We start from the raw sequence: 20960 nt of genomic DNA, 5'->3' as shown, positions 1-20960 counted from the left end.
AGTTTGGGAGCCCTGACATTGGTGCTATCATCATTATTTCTTGTATTGACACAATGTTATTCTTTCGCTGATAAATTCAAAAAATTTCGTAAAAAAGTAGCCAGAAAGGCATGGGAGGAATCGCACTGAACTGGACAATCTCAATAGTTGTGAGCTGCATCAGCCTGATGTGTAGTTACATTTCTGGGAAGATGCACATCCAGTCATGACACAGGTTAGGCTATAGATTTTGATGGGTCTGCGGTTACAGTGTAGCTGCTGAAGCATAAACCCCCAGTCCCCTCCTCCAGCTCTTCAGGAGGGCTACCAAGGTGTTCGCAAGTCTCCTCCCTGAAACCCTTCACCTAAAAGGTGTCCATGGGTACTATTCTTTCTACGACCATTTCTTTTTGGTTGGTGTTGTAAAGTTAGAGAAGGAAGGCTGAGATGGTTTGGGCATGTACAGAGGAGAGACAGTGGATATATTGGACAAAGGATGTTAAATATGTAGAGCTGCCAAGCAGCAGGAGAAGAAGAAAAGCATAGAGGAGGTTTATGGATGCAGGGAAGGAGGAGGACAGTGTTGGTGTGACACATGATGTCACATGATGGAAGCAAACGATCACATGATGATGAGCAACATAAAATTAAAATTTTGTGAATGAGGTCATTTGTCTAAAGCTGTCCTTTTTCACAGGTGACAGGAAGTACACAACTTTAGATGTGCTCTTAATTCTGGAAATACTTTGTGTTTAGTGGTCACCACTTGCTGTAATTCAGTGACTTATTTTAAGTATAATTCTACCATGGCTTCAACTGCACATCATATGCACTTTGTACTAGGAAGTTGGCAGGATAGAGACTGTTTAATGTCTGATCCCACCACATCAGACATTTCTCCCATGCATCTCTGTCTGTCTAGGAAAGTTCAAGCACATGCATGAAAACAGCTGTCGTCAACAGATTTTAACCACTTGTAGAATTGCTGCCATTAATCTCTGCCTCTACTGCTCTACATTAAATTTACTGCCTTGGGTAATAGTATAAATCATGATAAGGATCAACTTATAATGTAAAATATGTAGAAAACAAACACGCTGTCTTGGTCTCTTCCCTTCCCTTGCACTAAAGCTGATGTTAAGTGGGCTATTGTGTGACAACAGTTAAACAGTCCTTCTGCATTTGTCAAGAGAAAAGGCTTTTGTTGTTTCCGTTGATTATAGTGATTTTCATTAATTACATATCACTGTCAGTACTGAAAAAAGGACTGTGGTGGCTTTTGGTGTTCTCACGTGGACTCCTGAGCAAACCACCGCTGCACTTCAGCTTTGTTTTCTGTCACCCACTTCATGTTAGCCGTTGTTTTCTCTATGGCCTGCTCTAGGGCCATGGTGGCAGAACCAAAGCCAACACTGAGGTTTTCTTCTTTGAATCTTTTAAGCTGGAGAGAAGAGCAAATACAAACAGACAAAATCAGAAATTTAGCAATCGTTGTATTTATTTTCTCCCAAATGCCCAAAGGGAAATTCTGTGTTTTTCTGTGTGGTTGAGGTTTTGTTGGCTCCATACCTCCTGTAACTCATACTCTGTAGAGAACCTCTGTGTGATTCCACTGACAAGATTAGAGAAGGAAAATGATCCTTTTCCATATCTAAAAAAAGAAAAGGGAAAAAAAAAGCTGTAGTTCAGCAGAAGGAATTAGTAATAGGTAGGTAGTCATGCTTGAAAACTCAAACTGGGCAAGTAATTAAAAAAAAAAAGAAAAAAACCCAGCAGGATTTGCACCTAAAGAAATGTGATTACTTCTTAAATCCTGCTGTTAAATTCAGCTTTTAAAATTCTTTTCTGTCTTTAACAATTCGCTTGTGAGTACTGACTATTTAGAAACAAAAGGATAGAGCTCTCACTGTTGGAAGATGTAACTCCATCTAGCATTGATGAAGTTCCATGCTAGCGGCATCCCCACAACATTTCGGGCAATATTCTGGATGGTAGAGGTGGCGTCTTGCTTACGGATCTTAGTTGGGTCTAGTGTGTACTCCAGATACCTGAGTCAACGATATACCCACATACAACGATTATTTCCGAGGGAAAATGGAAAATATCTGATATCATTCAAAGTTGTGACTGCACAATGCCTGCTATAGATATTGCTCAGTTTAGTGCTGCATAAATAAAACTGAATTAAACTATAAGGGAGGGAATCAACAACCAGAGACCAGGAGATAAAGTAGCATTAATGGTATATGGGAACTATTTTCTATTGTGACCACATTAATATTTAACAAAATTATAGCACATTTATAGGCAATAACACACAGCTTAATATCTTGGAGGTGTGGGGGGGGCTGCTAAAGGCTTTCTTTAATTTGCATGGCCACCCTCATTATTTGGAAAGGGGTCCTTAGGGAGTGTAACCCACTCGCTTACTGACCGAACTGACAAACTGATTAAAAATGAATTACCGTGCATTTGTTGATGAGTTTATGGGACTGCATAAAAACAAACTCATCCCAGACAAGATAAAAACACCCTTGGTGGCCAGCATCCACAAGCAGGATTTATTTGTTTGTGAGGATATAATTAAAATAGTACTGTTTAGATAGCACCATGATGGGTGGTAAATAGAGTACAAGCCAATTGGGAAAGCTCAGTTCGACACACTTGTTTTTCTGCTATGATGTGAATCTCTTCACCACCAGTTCACAGTGTTACATTTACTGTTTTTAATGGTTCTATCATTAAGATGTAATTGCTATAATTGCTCTTATGCTGCAAAGCAGGTTCTCTTTCTCTGTGTTCAGTTGTGAGTTTTATTCTGAATAAACAATCAGTTTAGCTTCTTTGAAAAGCATTTACATTGCTAATACATTACTATACTTCCACAACACACCTGTTCAAAAGCCAAGGTATTTTGCTGCAGGCCAGTGCAGACCTGAGCCTGGACGCTTCAGATGCCAGAGTAGCATTCTTGAACATGTTCCAGGCAAAGTCCCACTCTGCCACACCACCAAAGGCTATGGCGTAGCAATAAACTGTGCTTTTCAAGTTGGGATGGATCCTGGTGAACATAAAGATTATGCAATGAATTTCAAATGAATCCTAGAACACTGGCTCTCTCCTCTCCCTCTCTCTGAATGCACACACACAGACATACTTGGCATATAGGTCACTAGCTGTTTAACAGTTTTGTAAACAGTTCAGCAGTCACATTTAAGAGGTCTGAATTATGGCAGATTATAAGAAATATTCATTCTCACACTGTTCTAAATTCCTTACTGCTCTTGCAGTGGCCAGGGCAAGAGTCTTTGGACAATTGCAAATTGTCAGTGTCTGACAAAGTGTGGCATGTCTGAGGTCAGCATGGGAATGACATATCTACTTGCATGTCATGATCTGCTGGATTTGTAACTATGAAGATGTATTCATTTAAATTTATTTATTTATTTTATTTAGAAAGAGGGGCAATACATATTAATGAACATTTTAACAAATGTAAATATGCCAGATTATAGCCTTGGGCTAATTTCCATCTGCAGAACCTCTGGCAGGTTGGTGTTAAACACAAGTTAGTAAAAAACATACAGAGACAGTATTTACAGGTCATGTGACAAGGACAAAAACAGTGATCACATTATACTAGAACAAACAATGACAAGAAGAGTGGACACAGAGGACAATATAGATAATAATAACGGAAGCATAAATTTTATTGCACAAGACCCAGTATTGCACAGGCCCTTACTGTCCTGATATTGAACTGACCCATTACACTAATGGGTCAGTGCATTTGACCCATTACACTAATTACAGGTCTTGTTTCTAAAATCTGTGGTGTCAATCTCAATTTCATGTTGCTGGTTATGAGCTGCATCATAACCGCCTAACCCTAAAAACACCTGCTACTGCCAAGATTTGCCAAGACTGAGTAGTAAAAGACAGATATAAAAGCCTTAAACGTGTATGAGAACTTTCATGGGCTCAAAAGAACAGATTGAAACTATTTTGTACTCACGGGTTGCGACTTGGATTTTTCATCCACTCTCTGTACCAGCTTTTTATAAGCTCCCTACAGCCTTCCACTCCCGCACTGCAGGCTATCCCAATAGCATTTATCTGATTATACCTGAGAAGATTTTTTTTACAGAGACAAACAATATATACAAAATCTTAGCTTTTTGATTTCATATCAAAAATCTGTGTTTAAAAGAGCCCTTACTGGTCGGTGTGTCCTGTAGGTACTCTTGTCCAGTTAGATGTAATTGTCTTGAAATGCTCAAATAGGGGTTGTATTTGTTTCTTAAGGTATGCCTAAAATAAGAGTTAGAGTTAGGTTTTTTTCCTGTCAGTTGACTCTTTTATTTTAAACACTCACAATAGGCAAGAATAATAATTAGCATGTAAACTAAAGTAGGGCTAACCTGCAAAACTCCGTAGACTTCATTGCGGTCAAACATGAGAATATAGTAGTTGAGGTTTCTCAAAGCTGACTCCCAGGGGATGTAGTCTCGCTCTTTTGACAGGTATTTGGTAGTCCTCAGAGCCAGTGTGGTGCTGATTATTTTGGCTCTGGGGGAAAAAGAAAAGGATGCTTTTTCACACATAACTGTTTAATACTTTAACTTAAGATTTTTCTTTTTCCTTTACCTTGCTAAATTGAATGCATCATCGATAATTTGTGCCCTGTTGATGATTGATACAGCCTGAAAGAAAGAAAAAAGTCACATGCAAAGTGTATAAGACAAAACAATTTAACATTTAAAATTATGAAATGTAATACACTGAAAATGCAATATGAAAAATGACATTGAACAAAGCCAACATATTTCTGTCTGTTAAAGCTCTGAAACCTTGGGCTTTATCAGATCAGCTGGAAGGACTCTCTGTTCTCATGTGTTTGTTTGTTTTGCACTCCAGCAGTTGAAAAGGCATTCACAAAGGTTGCCTGGTAGCTAAAAGTGAGATTGTTGACTTGACTGCTTGGTTTTTTAAATTCCTTTGCCACTGAAGGGTAGCCTGGATGACTTAGATTGTGACTGGTTGTGATTTTACACGCTTGGGTACCGACCTAAAAAGTACTATGAACTCATTGTCATGTTAAAGAAATCAATTTGAGATGATCTCAGCTTTGTAAATTGGCGTCTTATACTGCTGAAAGCAGCCATGAGGAGATGGATGGACATTGTCAGCAGCAATACTCAGGTAAGCTGTGGCATTTAAATAACACTTGGTTGCTTCTAATGGGCCCAAAATGTGCCAAGAAAATATCCCTCACACCACCACCAGCTTATACCACCAGCACCAGTCTGAACTGTTAATCCAAAGCAGCATGATCCATGCTTTCATGCTGTTCATCACAAATTCTGACCCTACCATTTGAATACTGTAGCAGAAATTAAGACTCAGATCAAGAAACATTTTTGTCCAATTTTGGTGAAAATAGTAGCCTTGGTTTCCTGTTCATAATTGATGGTAGAGGTACCAAGTTTGGCCTTCTGCTTCTTTAGCCCATCTGCTTCAAGGTTCAATGTGTTTTGTGTGTATTCAGAAATGCTCTTCTGTTACTTTTCAATCTCAAAGCAGCCTGGACATCACCCTCTAGCATCAGCAAGGCATTTTCACCCAGAGAACTACTGCTCACTGAATGTTTTCTCTTTCTGACCATTCTCTGTAAATCATAGAGACAGATGTGTGGGAAAATCCCAGTAGATCACCAGTTTCTGAAACACTTAGACCAGCCCATCTGACACTAACAAGCATGCCTGCGGCGGGGGCGTGGTCTTTGGCCTGCTGCAGAGGAGGGGAGCTCACGGGACGGCGCTGAGGCGGGAAGGAGCAGGTGCCCGGAACTGACTTGATGAGGAGAGACTTTTCTTATGTCTTGCAGTGAGAAGGAGTGAGAGGGACAACGGGAGTGACGGAGTGGCTGCGTCCGGGGCAAGAGCCAGAAACCGCAGGGAAAATCACAACTGTAAATAAAGTACTGTTGAACTCTCAAACGCGGAAGTGCCCATCTGTGGGTCGTGTGTCACAATGACCTTCTCAAAATCCCTTAAATCACTGAGATTTAGATGCTCAGTTCTATTTCCACCATGCCTAAATGCAAAGAGTTGCTCCCATGTGGCTGTGGATCTGATAGTTGCATTAATGTGCAGAACGTGTGTACTCAACAAAGTGGTCAGTGAGTGTAGTCTCAGAGCTCAAATAACTGACAGAAAAAGCAGCAAATATCAACATTTGACAGCTAATACGTTTCTGAAATGTAACAAATTCAGCTCTTGTCTCGTCTTCCACAACAAACTTTGATCGGTGCACTCAAAGAAAAAAATTTAGTCAAAACCCAAGAGTTACACATACTGAAAGCAGTTCAAATTGTCTACAGCTCAGTGTGTAAATTTGGCAAAAATGCATAGATTGCACCAAATATCTTTTTTCTGCTAAGACTTTTAACTTGGAGTTTTTGTGCAGTTATTGTGTTTTTAAGATTCTTTGCCTAGTCTGGTGTTGTCTGCCTTAAGCCATTTAAACACATGAACCTCAGTCAAATTCATGAGACATGGTTTTAGATATTTTCCAAATTATCCTTTACATTCATACTACTGATAATACTGTGTTTGCTTCAGGCAAAGGAGTCTGGAGAGCCTTAACAGGAGGCAGCACACATGATTCTCACTTGATACTGTTAAATACACAATTGTTGTGCTATTTTCATATCAGTGCAATAAGATGGCACACAGAACAGAACAACGGGGGCAGGTTGAAGACCGGCTAATACTGGTTCAAGAGTACCCAGACCTTTATCAGGTGGTATCTGTAAAAGTTCAGGGCTGCAGTGCTATTGTCAGGAAAGTGTAAGATACAGCTAAAAGTATAATAACCAGTCACAGCACAAAGTCTTTGTCGCTGACCCAATCCAGCACAAACCGACCTTAAACATAGGCAACAGAAACTAGGGGAAATTCATAGATATAGTTGGAGTAAATTTAACTTTTTATCTTATTTTGTTTTATTATTTTAGTTTAGTTTTATTTTTATGCATCTATTCCATCCAGTTTTGGTTATTTGAATAGCCGTTGTACAGTCTTTAGTTGTCATACCATATAAATGTGGACATAAAGCACAAACAGGAAAACACTTGTGACTCACCTGGTGGTTGGTGTTGAGCACGGAAAGGAGACGGTCCCAGTTATCAGGATCGTAGTTCACCCTGAAGTATCCAGATACATTTGTGTTTGCGAGTACCCAGTCCTGTCCTGACACTCTCATCGGAATATGAGTGTCTAGTTAAACAAAAGAAAAGAATGACACACAGCAGATTTGATTAATTTAATGAGCTGTGGTTAAACCAACTAATCTAGTAGGAAATGTCTTGTTTTTTAGTCTGTGTGCAGAACTAATACAGCACCATGATATGAGTGTACCTGTTTTTTGAAGGAGCCAGTATTGTGGCTGCTGCACACCCATCTTCATCCATTTGATAGGGACATACCAGGTGTAACTAGACAGAAAAGACATAATGGGAAAAGAAGATAGATAATTTATTGTTTGTCATTTCCATATTACGATTTCACTGCTAGTGGGTACACTGGATTAATACAACAGATTCTTATTGGCTGCTGTCTGAAAAAAAAAAAATCAGCTTAGGTAGAAGCAACACAAACAAATCAGAGTCACATCTCATGTCAGCAACCCACGACATCAGCCCCTTCAATGTGAATGAGAACCAGGAGCCTAAAGCACATATGTGTAAGTGCAGCCCCTTCATTTCTCATCTGAGTGAAACTTGCAGCACAAGGTTAAACAGTTTCCTACTTGAACTGAGAGGGTCTGTCCACTGTAGAGTCTGGATCCAACAGGAAGTGTTTCTGTGTGACACTTCCTGTCCGGGTGTCAACACTGACGACTGGGTAGCCCATCTGGAGAGTCCAGCGGTTCATGATATTTTCCACAGAGTGTGGAATATGTATTCCTGGTGCATTTTCAACTGCCTGACAACACACACACACACACACACACACACACACACACACACACACACACACACACACACACACACACACACACACACACACACACACAGAAATTTAAGATAATTGCACACACACACACACACACACCCAAAAAACACAATACCAGTGAAGTCATGCAGGTTAACCAACCTGTTGGAGATGATCCCACAGGTCTGTATATACAGTGTTACCAAAAGCGAATGTGTTCAGGTAAGACTGAAGACACAAAACGGAGATGAGGATCATATGATGCAATCACGAGGAAAGGAAAATAGTGTGAATTTACCAGGAAACATTTTTTGGCATAAATAACCACAGACACAGCATCATTAATTCCTAGTCTGCTGACAGTCGCACACACATTACGGCAGCAGAGATGAAGTGATAATATACTCACACTGAGTCCTCTAGCAAACACAGGCTCGGTGAGAAACTCTGACAGCATCCTTAGCACTGCTGCACCCTTGGAAAAACAAACCGCCAGAATTTGGTGAGCTTGAATTTCTCATAACGGAAAGGGATTTTCCACAAATCCCAAAGCAAACATTAAAACGAGTTGCCGTCCTGATGGTGTGATATGAATCACATGGACGCAGGAAGACTGAGTGAATTGGGAAAACTGAGCGTTTTACTGCAAATTAGCTAAATAAAAGTAATATAATTTAATAAACATGAGAGTTTAAAATCAAAAGGGCTTCAAATCTGGCTATATTGTCCGCAAATGTGGGTGAAATTGTAGAATATATACTTAATTTCTGTGAATCAACTTGCATAAAATGTTGTGTAAAATTATCGGAGGAGCAGACCTTGCTGTAAGAGATCGTGTTGAACATTTCACTGATCTGAGCGGGCTCATTGACTTCCTCTTCTCCACGTGACAGTGGGTGAGAGAAGGCCAAGGCATCCACAGCAAACACCTTCTGAACATCATAAAGGACGATGTGATCTTTCTGCAGCCAAGCAGAGAAAGAGAACCAGGGCAGGTTTTATAAGCCAACAACATCTGTGAAAAGTTACCAATCTGTGACACAAAAATGTACATCTGTTAAGAACTGTATCGAACTTTGCTGTCTGTGGAGATGCAAGCATGTCTCTTACAATGTTCCAGGTGGGCTCGGCATAGTCGACTCCGAGGTACTCAACATATGATGCAAACCCCTCGTTTAACCACAAGTCATTCCACCATCGCAGAGTTACCAGATTTCCAAACCACTAAATAAACACATGAGGAGTAAACAGATGAGCATTTCTGCCATGACCAGGGAATTAACGTTTCCATGAACCTAGACTTTGGCCAACATTAGCACTATCAGTCACATCCAAGCAACACAATAACCGAATCAGCAGGGGATTAAAACATTTCAAACCACAGGATTTCCCATCTGTTTTTATGTGTCGAGAGCAGGGTGAAATTACTCCACTGTCACGATTTGTCAGCTGCTCTTGCAAAAGGGAGTAACACAAGTAGATTTATTTTTACAGTACTTGATGAGTGAAGGAAGGAGACTTTGCTGCAATCACGTTCATTTCATAATATAATGTTGCTTTAGTTTGTGATGCCTAAAGCTTTGAGAAAAGAGACCGTCTGGGTTAAAAACCAATGCTATACCATGTGTGCGAGTTCGTGGGCAATCACAGTTGAGACCCTCTCTTTGTTTCCAGTGGAGGAAAGGATGGGGTCATAGAGCAGGGCCGTTTCCCTGTATGTGACCAGACCCCAGTTCTCCATTGCTCCAGCGTTGAAGTCGGGCAAAGCGATCTGATCTGTGGAGATGAAGGGTTAAAAAAACATGCTGTGCTCAGGGAGATCATTGAAATGAAATGATTTAGCAAAATGGTCTACCTGACTTTGAGAGAGGATATGATGTGTTGTAATAATGCTCATAAAACCTCAGGATGGGTCCTGTAACATTGAGAGCATAGCTCCCCTGACCATCATCTATTGCTTTTCTCCGAGCCCAGATTCGAATCTGCAAAGAGTAATTTAAATCTTTGAGTCCAAAAAAAATTGCTCCTTACCATTTCATGCTCGTTTTAACTTTCCAAGATCATATTTGGGAAAATATAAGCTGGGAAATGCTTTTTGGATCCCGGCCTCACTGGGGATTTAAGTGAATATGTAATCCAGGTTTCTTACCAACAAATCGTTTTGGTTTGACTCAATGGGAACAAAGTCGCTGACGATAAATGCCAGTAGATATGTTGACATTTTCCGCGTGGGCTCAAATGTTGTAATTTTGACAGCCACACTGTCAATGACAGCCTCTGAAGCGTCTGTGCAGGCAGAGAAAAATATTAAACACTCTGTTAGCATTAACAGTGTTTAGTTACTTATTTACTTTAATAACTTGGACAAGGTGTTTTTTTATTAGTTACAACCAATGACTGAAGAAACAGTCATTGGCTTTTCTACAGTCACTGGTTTATGAAGCAATCACATTACCTACTACTTACAACATGATATCTATTCTCATTTTGAGCTTGTTTTTCCATTTGCACTGAAAAAAAATAAAAAACTGAAATAGTTTTGTTTATCCAACGAACCCTTTTCCTTGCCATTGGACAGAGCCACAGTGTCTCGTGAGTGAATGATCGTGACAGTAAAGACTGCTTTCATGGCTGGTTCGTCAAAGCAAGGAAAGCTTTTCCTGGCATACGTTGCCTGCATTTGTGAGGTAGCAACAACTCTGCAAAACATTGGAAATAAAAAACATTAATGGAAAACATTCACCAACAATCCAAAAGCCTTCAAAAACTGACCGAGAGAAACATTAAGCAAATAATACTGCAGCTTTATCACGGACACTGGCATCTGACAGAACAGCAGTATTTGACACCGTGGAATAAGAATGTGTTGACAAGTCTTACTTCTTTACGCCATCCTCAACATATTCACTCCTGTAGAAGCCCTCCAGGTCATCCGCCAGCTCCCCGAGAAATTCTGTGTGAAGTGAATAGGATTTTCCCGCCGATAATCTGCTGCCTAGCTGAATAACCAAAAACTCAGTTTTCTTCACAAGCCAAGAATTCAGTATAGTGGGCACTGGGGCCTCACCCTGGCTGCTCAGTTTAGCGTGGTGCCCAAAGAAGGTAGTGAAGTTGAGTTTTTTGGAGTGGATGATGATGAGGTCTGTTTCTTTCACACATTTAAAAATTACTGTTGAACGTCCAGTGAAGATGTACAAGCCCTCTGCATTGGGCTTCAATCGTGGCCACAGGGTCAGATTGTAAGAGACGGGGATGAGGGAATCTGGAAGTCTGTAGTGGTCCCAGGGTTCCTTTGGAGTGTCAGGGGTGGTGCTGGGTGTAGTTGTACTGGTGCCATCTGATGCTCCATCTCCTACGTTACCTTGATTCTTGGACTTTTCCTTGTCGTAAGCAACAGAAAGAGCTATAATTGTAGCCAGTCCACAGACCGCGAATACAAGCATCCCGAGGCCCACATTTTTACTTATGTAGTAGACTTTCCCCATGTCTGATCAGAAGGTCAATGCAGGAATCAGAGGGATCTCAGTCTGCTTATGTCAGCACGGCAGAACTCCTCCTTCTCAGTTAATGGGTGAGCTATTTACATGGCACCTGCCGAAAAAAAGAGGAAAAACAAGAAAACCTCAGCCATTTAATCTATAACTTGGCATCTCTATTTTTTGTAATAAACGTCAAGGATGCTTAACAAGCCATGTAGTTTCATAGTTACTGTTTTGAAAGAGTTATGTAACATTAATAAATCATTCCATTTCTGTGATGCATTATAAAACCAGACTTCCAAACTAGTACTACTTGAAAAACGTTTCATTATTCCTCATCCTGCAGGCAGCGGGTTTAACACTGAAAAAGACACCAAAGGGTTGAAGGTGTTGTTACTCAGACTTCTTGGCTTTGGTGTTTTGCGCTGGTCTCATGCAAAACAAAAAATGTTTCAGCATCACAAGTCGATCCGAAAAACAACTTTATGTATCACAATGAAAATGATCAGTGGTACTATAACGTTAAAAGAAAAAATCATCTGAGAAAAATTGGGGGTAAATATTGTCACAAAGGCAGCAAGCTGAATAATGAAGCACTAAGCCAGAGCTCATCTTTTGAGTGCCTTTAGCTTTTCTGTGGGTAAATTCAAACTATTCCTGTTCTATTTTCTGAGTCTTTTCCGTTTTCCCACACTATCAAAACATCAGTGCTATTCGATCATCAAGCTGAAGAAAACAGGACGGGAGGAAAAGGGAGGAACTGTCTGCTGTAATTGATGGTTGGGGTCAATCTCTGTCAACCGCTGAAGATAAAACAAATGAAGCCCATGTGCAAGTGGAAAAAAAACTGCAGTTCTTGTGGGTATCACTTGAAGCTGAATAATTAAACTGGACCTTTTCACTCTGTTGTTAATGGATTACCTGACAGATATCATCATTTGCTGCAAGTTAAAGACCACCTAAGAAATTTTTGCTTCAGTTTGAATAAAATTCTAGTGTTTAATGAGCTCATAGTACTTATTAGACCAATATCTGTCTGTGTCACGGACCCGGTTCCGGGGACTCGGGGTCCGTGAACAGTGTGGACCATTATTATTGTTATTGTCGTTGTCGTTGTTGTTATTGTATTGGATGTATGTTTGCTGCCCTGCGCTCTTGTGTTCCATGCTGGTGTGTGTACGTGTGGGTGTCTGCGGGTGTGGCTGAAGAATGAAGGACAGCCACCTGCAGACCTGATGGGCGTGGCCCTACCGACTGCTGGTCACGCCTAGGTTCCCACACACCTGCTTCTGATCAGGCTCGTCGGGGGAGCTACTTAACAGAGCGATGGAGCGTCCTCCGGCGCAGGATCGTTGAGTTAGATTCCATGTCAGTGTTTGAAGTGCTATTCAGTGTATGCCTGCTGGAGTTGGTGCCATAACGGCTGTGTCTATCGTTTTTCCCCAGGAGGACAGCGGAACACAGGACTGCAAGACACACGGGGTGTGTGAAGGCACAGGGCAGAGAGCACGAGATACCAGCACTTATTGGAGGACACGTCACGGGAGTCGAGGGAGCACTTTGGAGATTTATTGTGTGGTGTACTTTTACTTCACTGTAAATAAACCCACTGCTCATTCCACTAGTCCAGCGTTTGGGTCCTTTCTCCAACATTCCCCACGGTATGCCACCCAGACCGTGACAGTCTGTGCCTCACACCCATACAGTTTATAAATGCAGCTTGCTAAATTTATATGATAACACCACTCTTTCATCAATACAAGTTAAGTTCTGGCTACAAAACGTGGCAGTGGCCAAAAAGATAACAATACATGTTCAAAAAGCAAAAATTAGACCAGTGGGTAATATCACCATGGCTGCATCCAGCTTTTAACCTGTCTACTGTCTATGGTCAGAAAATGGAAAGCTAATCCAGTCAAGGACCAACCCTAGAAAAGCCCACAAATCCAACTTCTACCTGAATCCAGGTAGTACCCGATTGGGGTTCTTCTGTCGTTCCAAATTTCAGACATTACCCAAAATTGACCTTTTTGTTTTTGTAACCAAAATTGCAGTCATGTATTCCTAAAACTCTAACAGTGATTATTTTAAATGAGTCAGAGATAATGAGAAGAAGTTCTTGTTATTTTTAAAACTTCACCTACAGACAACGAGACGTGTAGCTCCTGTATTCCTTCTTGTTAACTCCTGTTTGGTTAGGAAGTAGCAGCATGCATCCAGCTTCAACTCTGAATTCTTTCTAATTTTACCAAAAGACGCTGCTGAAATCAAAAGTGTCATCCCAGTTCTTGTTACTCCTTTTGACACGACAAAGAACACTCATTAGCTGCCAATTCGGTTCAGCTTGTGCGTTAGATTACCTTCCAGCTACGTCTCTTCCTTGCCTCATCAGTATCATAAAGCACTCTGCATGCAGACCAGTGCATCCTATCTCCCTACATTATTTGCATCAAATGGTTCAACTCTTCACTCTGAATTCTCTGTATTTTTAGCAGGCAACCAGCAGGTTTTCCTGCACTACCTGCAAAAGTTACAGTCATTTAGCCTCTTTGTAAACAAGAATGCCTTTCCAATGAGTTGTTTTCACCATATGTCATTTATTCATATCATCCTGTCTTTCAGGCCTATAATCACACAAACCTACTCCTTCTCAACACCACCTTAACTTTAGCTCAGGAAGTTGCAGCTCACTGTCCACATTCTTGCTTTTCTTCACCACAAATCCACAGAATCCTGTCTCATCACCATGACCTTTTGTGACGTTTTTACTGAAAAAGGAATTTTTCTCTGTCACAACCTCTGTGAATATTATCATATGTTTCCAAAGACTGTAATCTTGCCTTATAGTCATCTAAATTCTAAAGCATTTTGGTAAATATGCTTGTTCACTTTCTTTTCAAGAGGTAAAGAAACTGACAGAATACTCATGTGTGTACAGTAAACATGAAATTGGGCCAGTGGCCAGTTAGCAAACAAGGAAACATTTTTTCACGGACAAGAGTCACAAGATGCTTTACAGAAAACAGTCTAAGACAATGCAAAGAGGACAGAAGAGAAAAAGATAATGAACACAAACTGTACAGTGCAAAAAGTGACATTTACCCTTATATGAAGCAAGAACTGCACAATAATTAAAACAGGGTTAAAAGAAGACCCAAAATTATGCTACACAAAACCTCAGCTGGCACAAAATATGTTGCTAAAATGCTAAAGTAAGTAGATATATTGTCAGCTCTCAACAGGATCGTGCTAAGTGGCTTCAAAATCTCCGTTACCCCGCATCCTTATGTGGGTGCAGGGAACAAACCTATAGGTATGGCCTGTATTTATATAGCGCTTTACTAGTCCCTAAGGACCCCAAAGCGCTTTACATATCCAGTCATCCACCCATTCACACACTGGTGATGGCAAGCTACATTGTAGCCACAGCCACCCTGGGGCGCACTGACAGAGGCGAGGCTGCCGGACACTGGCGTCACCGGGCCCTCTGACCACCACCAGTAGGCAACGGGTGAAGTGTCTTGCCCAAGGACACAACGACCGAGAGGTAGGTAGGCCAAGCTTAGCACAAAGACTGGAAGCACAGGAGGAAAAAAAAGAAAAACTGTCACGATCTGAGGAGACAGACCGTGCGGTGGTGCGTGTGGTGGACCCAGGTGCGAACACAAGAGAGTAGACCGGAGTAACTTAAACTGAAAGTGAGCCTTTATTATGGCTGAAGACAGGTCTCAAACAAAGCAGAAATACCATGACTGAACTAAACTAAACTGGGAAACAGATACTGATAAACTATGAAGACTCGGAAAACCATGACGAAGCCTGGCCATGAGGACATGGAGGGTGGGAAACACAGACTGCATGAAACACAGAGACTAAATACACATGAGGGATGATCAGGGGAAGTGGCCACACATGGGAGCACAGCTGACACACATGAACCTAAAGACAGGACAGGAGAAGTGAAACTAAATACACTGACATTGAATACAGGCTTTCAAAGTAAAACAGGAAACATGGAGATTAGACATGACATGAACTAAACATAACCACGCAGACATGACAGGTAGACGCACGAACCAGGGAGACTGAGTACAGGGGGAGATGACATAAACAACTAAGAAACAAAGGGCTAAACAGCACCCTAGAAATTAACTAGACGAACTAAGCTAAAGCATAAATGAATACAAAAGATACATAAAACTCAACACTGGATCACACGACCCAGGACCATGACAGAAACCATATTAACTGGTACTTGCTGTATATTAAAGAATGCCTCAGGTATTTATTTGAGGTCCTTTTTAATATTGGACTGTCCATTTTGGTTTTAAGCATTCAAATATATATTTCCATGTAGTAGCCTTTCCCACTTCACTTTGTCATTAACTCATTTCCATTTGTGTCATTAATATTTAACAGTAGGAGATCAAACAGCCTTCACCTCTACGCTGGTAGATATGCCGTGACATCATAAAAACACTCTAATGAACCTGTTATCAATAATTTCTCAATATTTACAGCTGATTCTTTCCATGGAAGACTTTGCATCCCGAGTTTTATGGAGTCTTGGCACAACAGTTCATAAAGTGTAACAGGGTAACAGTTATAAATGAAAGTGAATATAAGATTTTTCTATTAATTCTGTCTGCTTCACCCGGTTTTGACTTGAAAATGAAAGAGAGAAATGAAAGAGAGCAATGTAACAATAACACCTCTGTACTATTTAGACATCACAACTGGCAATAGAAGTAATAATACCTTGTTTACCAGTTAAAGAGTGAAGAGATATAGAAAGATACAGAAAAGAGACTATTTTCTTTCAGAATCTTCTCACATTATCGGTATTTTCAGTGAAATTGAGTCTAGTTATATCTGCTAGTGAACAAACAAACAGAATACAACCCGAAGTCAAAGCACTCTGTGTCACTTATGACTTGTACCAAACCAAAACCCTGAACATGTAGTTATTTATTTCATAATGAACGGTCTCACTTTTCCTTCCTGTCTGACAGCATGTCCATGTGACTGCTCATCAGAGTGTCCTGAAACACAGGATCATCATGATGTTGTCACAGCCCTGGGTTGTGTAACCTAGCACTTTGAGTTTTTTTGGTTTTTTAAGTTCATTATTTATTTTTAGTCTTTTTGGTATTAGCACCCAGGTTCCTCAGCTGTACTTCTTCGTTCATTTAGAGTCCCTTGGGTATTCACCCCTGTGTTAAAGTTCCCCTTGTTGTTGAGTGTCTTGCCTGTCAAGTTTTATGTCTGCACGGTTAATGTTGTCATATTCATGTCATGTCTGCGTCTCGCCGTGTTCATTGTTCTGTGCGTCATTATGTTCATTCTAGTCATCTGTTTCCTCATGTGTCTCCACTTCCCCAAATCACCTCATGTGTGCGTATTTAAGTCCTTTTTCTATAACTGTTTGCTGTCAGGACGTCTGCCCATTTTCCTTCATGTTATCTACTCATAGTCACAGTTTTAGTCACAGTCAAAGTCATAGTTCATGTCATACGAACTTGTCTGTTTATCTTCGTGTAGACTTGGTCTTGTTTTTGGTTCAGTTCATGTGTTTGGCCAGAATTGGCCAGAAAGCTTCTTCTTTTGTTGAGAACGCAGCTCCTTCCTTCGGTGTCTGTTTTTGGGTCCGTGCAACAAAACACAGCAGCATACCCCGCCGTGACAGATGTGTTAAATATCTCATGATTTGTTCTGTGTTAAGAAGGCTTTTCATTCTCTATTTATAACAGAGTATTTTATATCTATATATGAGGTTGTTATATAGTTTTTTACATTTATTTATATTATATATATGCATATATTATATGCTTTCAATCGTATCTTTTTTAATAAAGGTAGTTGGTGATTAGCGTTGTCACCTGAGTTTGAATCCACCAGCCAGCTCGGGCCTTTTGTGTGGCATTTTCATGACTTCCCTGTACTTATATGTGTAAACTTTGGCTCCCTCCTGCAGTTCTCTATGTGTCAGCCCTGTGACAGCTGAGATAGGCTGTAGTACACTGCAACGCTAAATTGGATAAGTTTAAAAAGAAATTGATGGCTGAATTGTGTACAGAAAATACCTTGTCTTGGAATCTATCATAATTCTTCACAGGAGGTTTATATTTTAAGTTGAAGGTTAATAGTTTCATTTTTGTATTCGAAGAAATACATCAGTGTTGTGTGTGAAAGTTTTATTTATGACTTGGACTTTGACTTAAATTTGATACCCATTACAGGATGACATCCGAGCCAATTTTATCTGTTTACTTGTTAGAAAAGCTGACCTAGGCCATAATGACTAACTTTCCGATCAGTCATAAAAGCGAGTAAGTGATTGGAAATGAGTCATGGTGTTAAGTGTGTATTAAACCATCATTATTTAAGATGCTATTGTTCATTTTGAGCTAACACATTTTAGTCTGAACTTGCCACTCTTTCTGCTTGTGTTATTTAGCTTAGTTTAGTTTGGATGTGAAGTGTTAACAAAGATCAGTTGTATCTTCTTCCAGTTAAGTATACGCAGAGCTGTGTCTTCGGTTTGTTCACAAACATCTAATTAAGAACGACATAACTGATGGTTGATAATAGTCCATGGTCCATTGTAATGATAGCTTGTAACACTCATCAGAAGGTGAGTCCAAAGCCATGATAACATCCACATCATGATGATTCAGCTTCTTTAGAAATGAGATGCTAAAACAATAAAATGTGACAGCTTTTATGTTTATAGACCAAGAGAGGGGAAACAACGATAAACATTTACCCCGCTTACTTCATACATAAATTCATTTGTAGAATAAATTGATTTAAAAGATCAGTGGATTCCTTGAGTATGCAAAGACCCACTGCAGTCAGTGGTATGTGAACTCAACAACCTACAGGTGGAGAACATGAGGAACATACACTGGAATGCAATACTGCGGGCCAGGACAGAGAGTTATTCTTCGAGCTGGCTTAGAAAGCCTGCTCTCAAATGTCTGAGCTTTTCCCACGCAACAAAAATGAACTAAAAGCCTACAGTTTGAAAGATTGACTTATACTTGTAGACTACACACAAAAAAGGAACAGAAGCTCAGGCTGGAAGACACAGCAGCATGTAGAAAGATTATAATTTGGTGATGATTTTTTTTTACAGAACAGTCATTGCCACATAACAATAATGCACTCAAATTATTATTGTCTATATCTCTTTCAAAGCTTATTTCTTGTGTTATTAATGGAATACCTTTTTAGTGGCAGAGAAATGGAGCAGTGCTTCTTAGGCGCCAAAGAAAAGGTGCTGATGGAGAAACAGCAAGCCGCAAGAGCTGAATGTTTCGATGGAAATAACAAGAAGAATTCATAAAATATTATTGCGTCCCCATTACACAGTTTACAACTGTGGCTTTGGAAGACTTAGCGTTTTGTTGAATAAATATTCAATCGAGGGTTTGGGTAGGTCACAGAAATTGTTTTATCCAGCGTGTGGAATTTACAAAGCTTGTTTGGGAGCATGAGTGTGATTATTTACAGTCACTGGGATGTGTTTGTGTGACTATTCATATTTATATTGAGAGTGACATGTGGACTGTTGTGGAGCTGTGAGGATATCAGCACCTTGCTGTTATAAAACTGGATATGACAAAGGTGAATTTTCCAGGAAAAAACGATATGCTCGTACGGTAGCAACTTCTCAGTCCCAACATGTGCTGTTTAATAAGACTTGAAACCATAGATTGGAGTCATAAAAACAACATATTCTCATAGACTTCTAGGTTATCTGATTTAATTTAGCAAACAGTGGAGTTGCCCCCTGCGGGGTATTAGAAAGAATATAGATTTAATGAAATAAAGCTTTTATACATTGTTTGTTTGTTTTTGTTTGTTGTTTTTTATTGGTATTGCTGTCATTACAGCATAAAGCTTCAAAATCGCACAATGTGTTACATTTTAATGACGGAAAAGTTTTATAGCATACAAGGCTCGGCTTCTTTGCTGGTGCTAACTTATAAACAATGTTGAAAAGAAATCTAATTTTCAAACAACAGGTTATAAAGTCTATTCTTTCCCATTTCCGCAGTGGAAGGTAAATCAACTGTCTGCGAAATCAATCAGGGAATGAATTTTAATCATCAGTCTTTCAAATAAATCCCCTTACAGTCACTTTAGACCAATTCAATAAGAAATATGATCCAAACAAATCACGAGAACGTTCCTCTTTGCCAACTGAGAGCCGGAGTGGGAATGTTTATCGTGGGGAGGGCAAAGTCACATATTTTCATGGAGTAATAAAATGACAGTGAAAAAGCAATGTGACAAGGCGCATTTCGCGGTGTGATTTTTAAAAGGCCTCCCGCTTACATTCTCTGTAAGTGCTGTGTATTCTTTTTGAAGAGCCACAGAAGAACGTCTTTTTTCTATCATGTGATTATCCGGAAGACCGAGAAATGCAGGACAGCGCACCTTCTTTTTTGTGTGCTCCATCCGTGTCCTATCACACTTTAACCTTCAACTTTTTTTAACAAGATTTATCATTATCCATCAATAACTTTCGACTTATCTCAGACATTTAAAGGTAAAAATACCTTTTAGCACTCATGCAATCATTCCACTTGTTCGTGAACCTGTGACCGACACAATCAACTCTGTGTTTACTCACTTCCACGCTGAACAGATAAGATACAGTCAGTTTATGGGGGCTGCAGAGTTTACATCCAGAACAGCCCATGCTGGATGTTAACAGATGACTAATAAATCCACATCACAGCCACTAAAGCCAAACACTGATTTATCTCACAGCTGCTGTACTAAAGTATTTACTTTGCACTCACTGCAAACTGAGTTGCCGTTGCATACTTTGGTTTTTGATATCAAGTAAGAGCAGCGTAACTCAAAGTATCATGGATTTTCTTAAACGGCATCACAAGACTGTACTTCACAGCGGAAAGTCTGCCTTTGATCCATTCAGAGACCATTTGTGAACAATTACACCAACTTCTTGCTGCACAGAAACTCTAAGGGAAAAAGCAGTGCAACAATTTACCAGATGGCTGTAAAACTTGCACAAAGGACAACTAATGTTACTTTTCTTAGAAAAAAAAAAGACTGGATCAACAAGACTGGTCTCTTTGGTCATATTTTTACTAAAGATATAGAAAACAGTACCTGCCAAACCTTGTGTAGCTGCATGTCCAGCGCTCGCCCGGAATTAAGTCCACAAAAGACGTTCAAGTTGAGCTGGAATGATCCCAGGCTTAAAGACTTGCAGTCGGCATCTGGGAGAACGGAGGTAGGAGGTGGCGAGAGTTATGACAGGTTTCTCTAGAGATGTAGGGAGGGAACAATCTTCTCTATCCCCCAAAATCCCTAAGTTTAGTGGGAAGGGGGGACTGAAAGAATGCGGCTGTATCAACACTGCATTGTGGTCAAGCAGAAAGAGCTCCGATCCTCAGAGGTACAGAGTGTCCTGATCATTCTGATTAAGGTTTCATATGACGCACATAAACCCCAGCCCCAGTGCCTC

General features: G+C 40.2%; 1 protein-coding gene and 1 long non-coding RNA gene across 4 annotated transcripts; one reads left to right on the top strand and one right to left on the bottom strand.

Moving 5' to 3' along the window:
• Nucleotides 1–428: 428 nt before the first annotated feature.
• Nucleotides 429–20874, bottom strand: LOC113026116 (aminopeptidase N-like). 3 transcript variants are annotated; one of them, XM_026174579.2, is made up of 21 exons: nucleotides 20612–20874; nucleotides 10857–11567; nucleotides 10533–10675; nucleotides 10126–10262; nucleotides 9832–9958; nucleotides 9598–9752; nucleotides 9087–9200; nucleotides 8795–8938; nucleotides 8386–8451; nucleotides 8139–8204; nucleotides 7792–7967; nucleotides 7401–7477; nucleotides 7126–7259; nucleotides 4627–4682; nucleotides 4401–4548; nucleotides 4199–4290; nucleotides 3995–4105; nucleotides 2873–3040; nucleotides 1887–2027; nucleotides 1549–1630; nucleotides 429–1420 (listed from the first exon to the last, which is right to left on the bottom strand). In XM_026174579.2, exons 2-21 carry the CDS (start codon nucleotides 11459–11461, stop codon nucleotides 1268–1270), a joined length of 2895 nt encoding a protein of 964 aa, XP_026030364.2. In that variant the 5' UTR covers nucleotides 11462–11567; nucleotides 20612–20874; the 3' UTR covers nucleotides 429–1267. The 3 variants fall into 3 exon arrangements, with proteins under 3 accessions (XP_026030364.2, XP_026030355.2, XP_026030371.2); XM_026174570.2 differs by having other exon boundaries at nucleotides 20603–20743; XM_026174586.2 differs by lacking the exon at nucleotides 20612–20874 and adding an exon at nucleotides 13600–13730.
• LOC145429808 (uncharacterized) lies at nucleotides 12708–13079 on the top strand. Its single transcript, XR_013910142.1, has 2 exons — nucleotides 12708–12823; nucleotides 12902–13079. It is a non-coding gene; the product is annotated as an uncharacterized LOC145429808 (long non-coding RNA).
• Nucleotides 20875–20960: the final 86 nt, after the last annotated feature.

Source organism: Astatotilapia calliptera, chromosome 1 (genome assembly GCF_964374335.1).
Source record: "Astatotilapia calliptera chromosome 1, fAstCal68.1, whole genome shotgun sequence".
NCBI lineage: Eukaryota > Metazoa > Chordata > Actinopteri > Cichliformes > Cichlidae > Astatotilapia > Astatotilapia calliptera.
This window is presented reverse-complemented; position numbering and strand designations above follow the sequence as displayed.

What these genes read in the sequence shown, in the direction of transcription:
- LOC113026116 (XM_026174579.2), bottom strand. Translation starts at nt 11,461, where the DNA reads ATGGGGAAAGTCTACTACATAAGTAAAAATGTGGGCCTCGGGATGCTT. An exon ending in GTCCAATGGCAAGGAAAAGG is followed by an intron (nt 10,263 to 10,532) that starts GTTCGTTGGATA and finishes CTGCCTGCACAG; the next exon opens with ACGCTTCAGAGGCTGTCATT. An exon ending in CCCACGAACTCGCACACATG is followed by an intron (nt 9,201 to 9,597) that starts GTATAGCATTGG and finishes GTGTTTATTTAG; the next exon opens with TGGTTTGGAAATCTGGTAAC.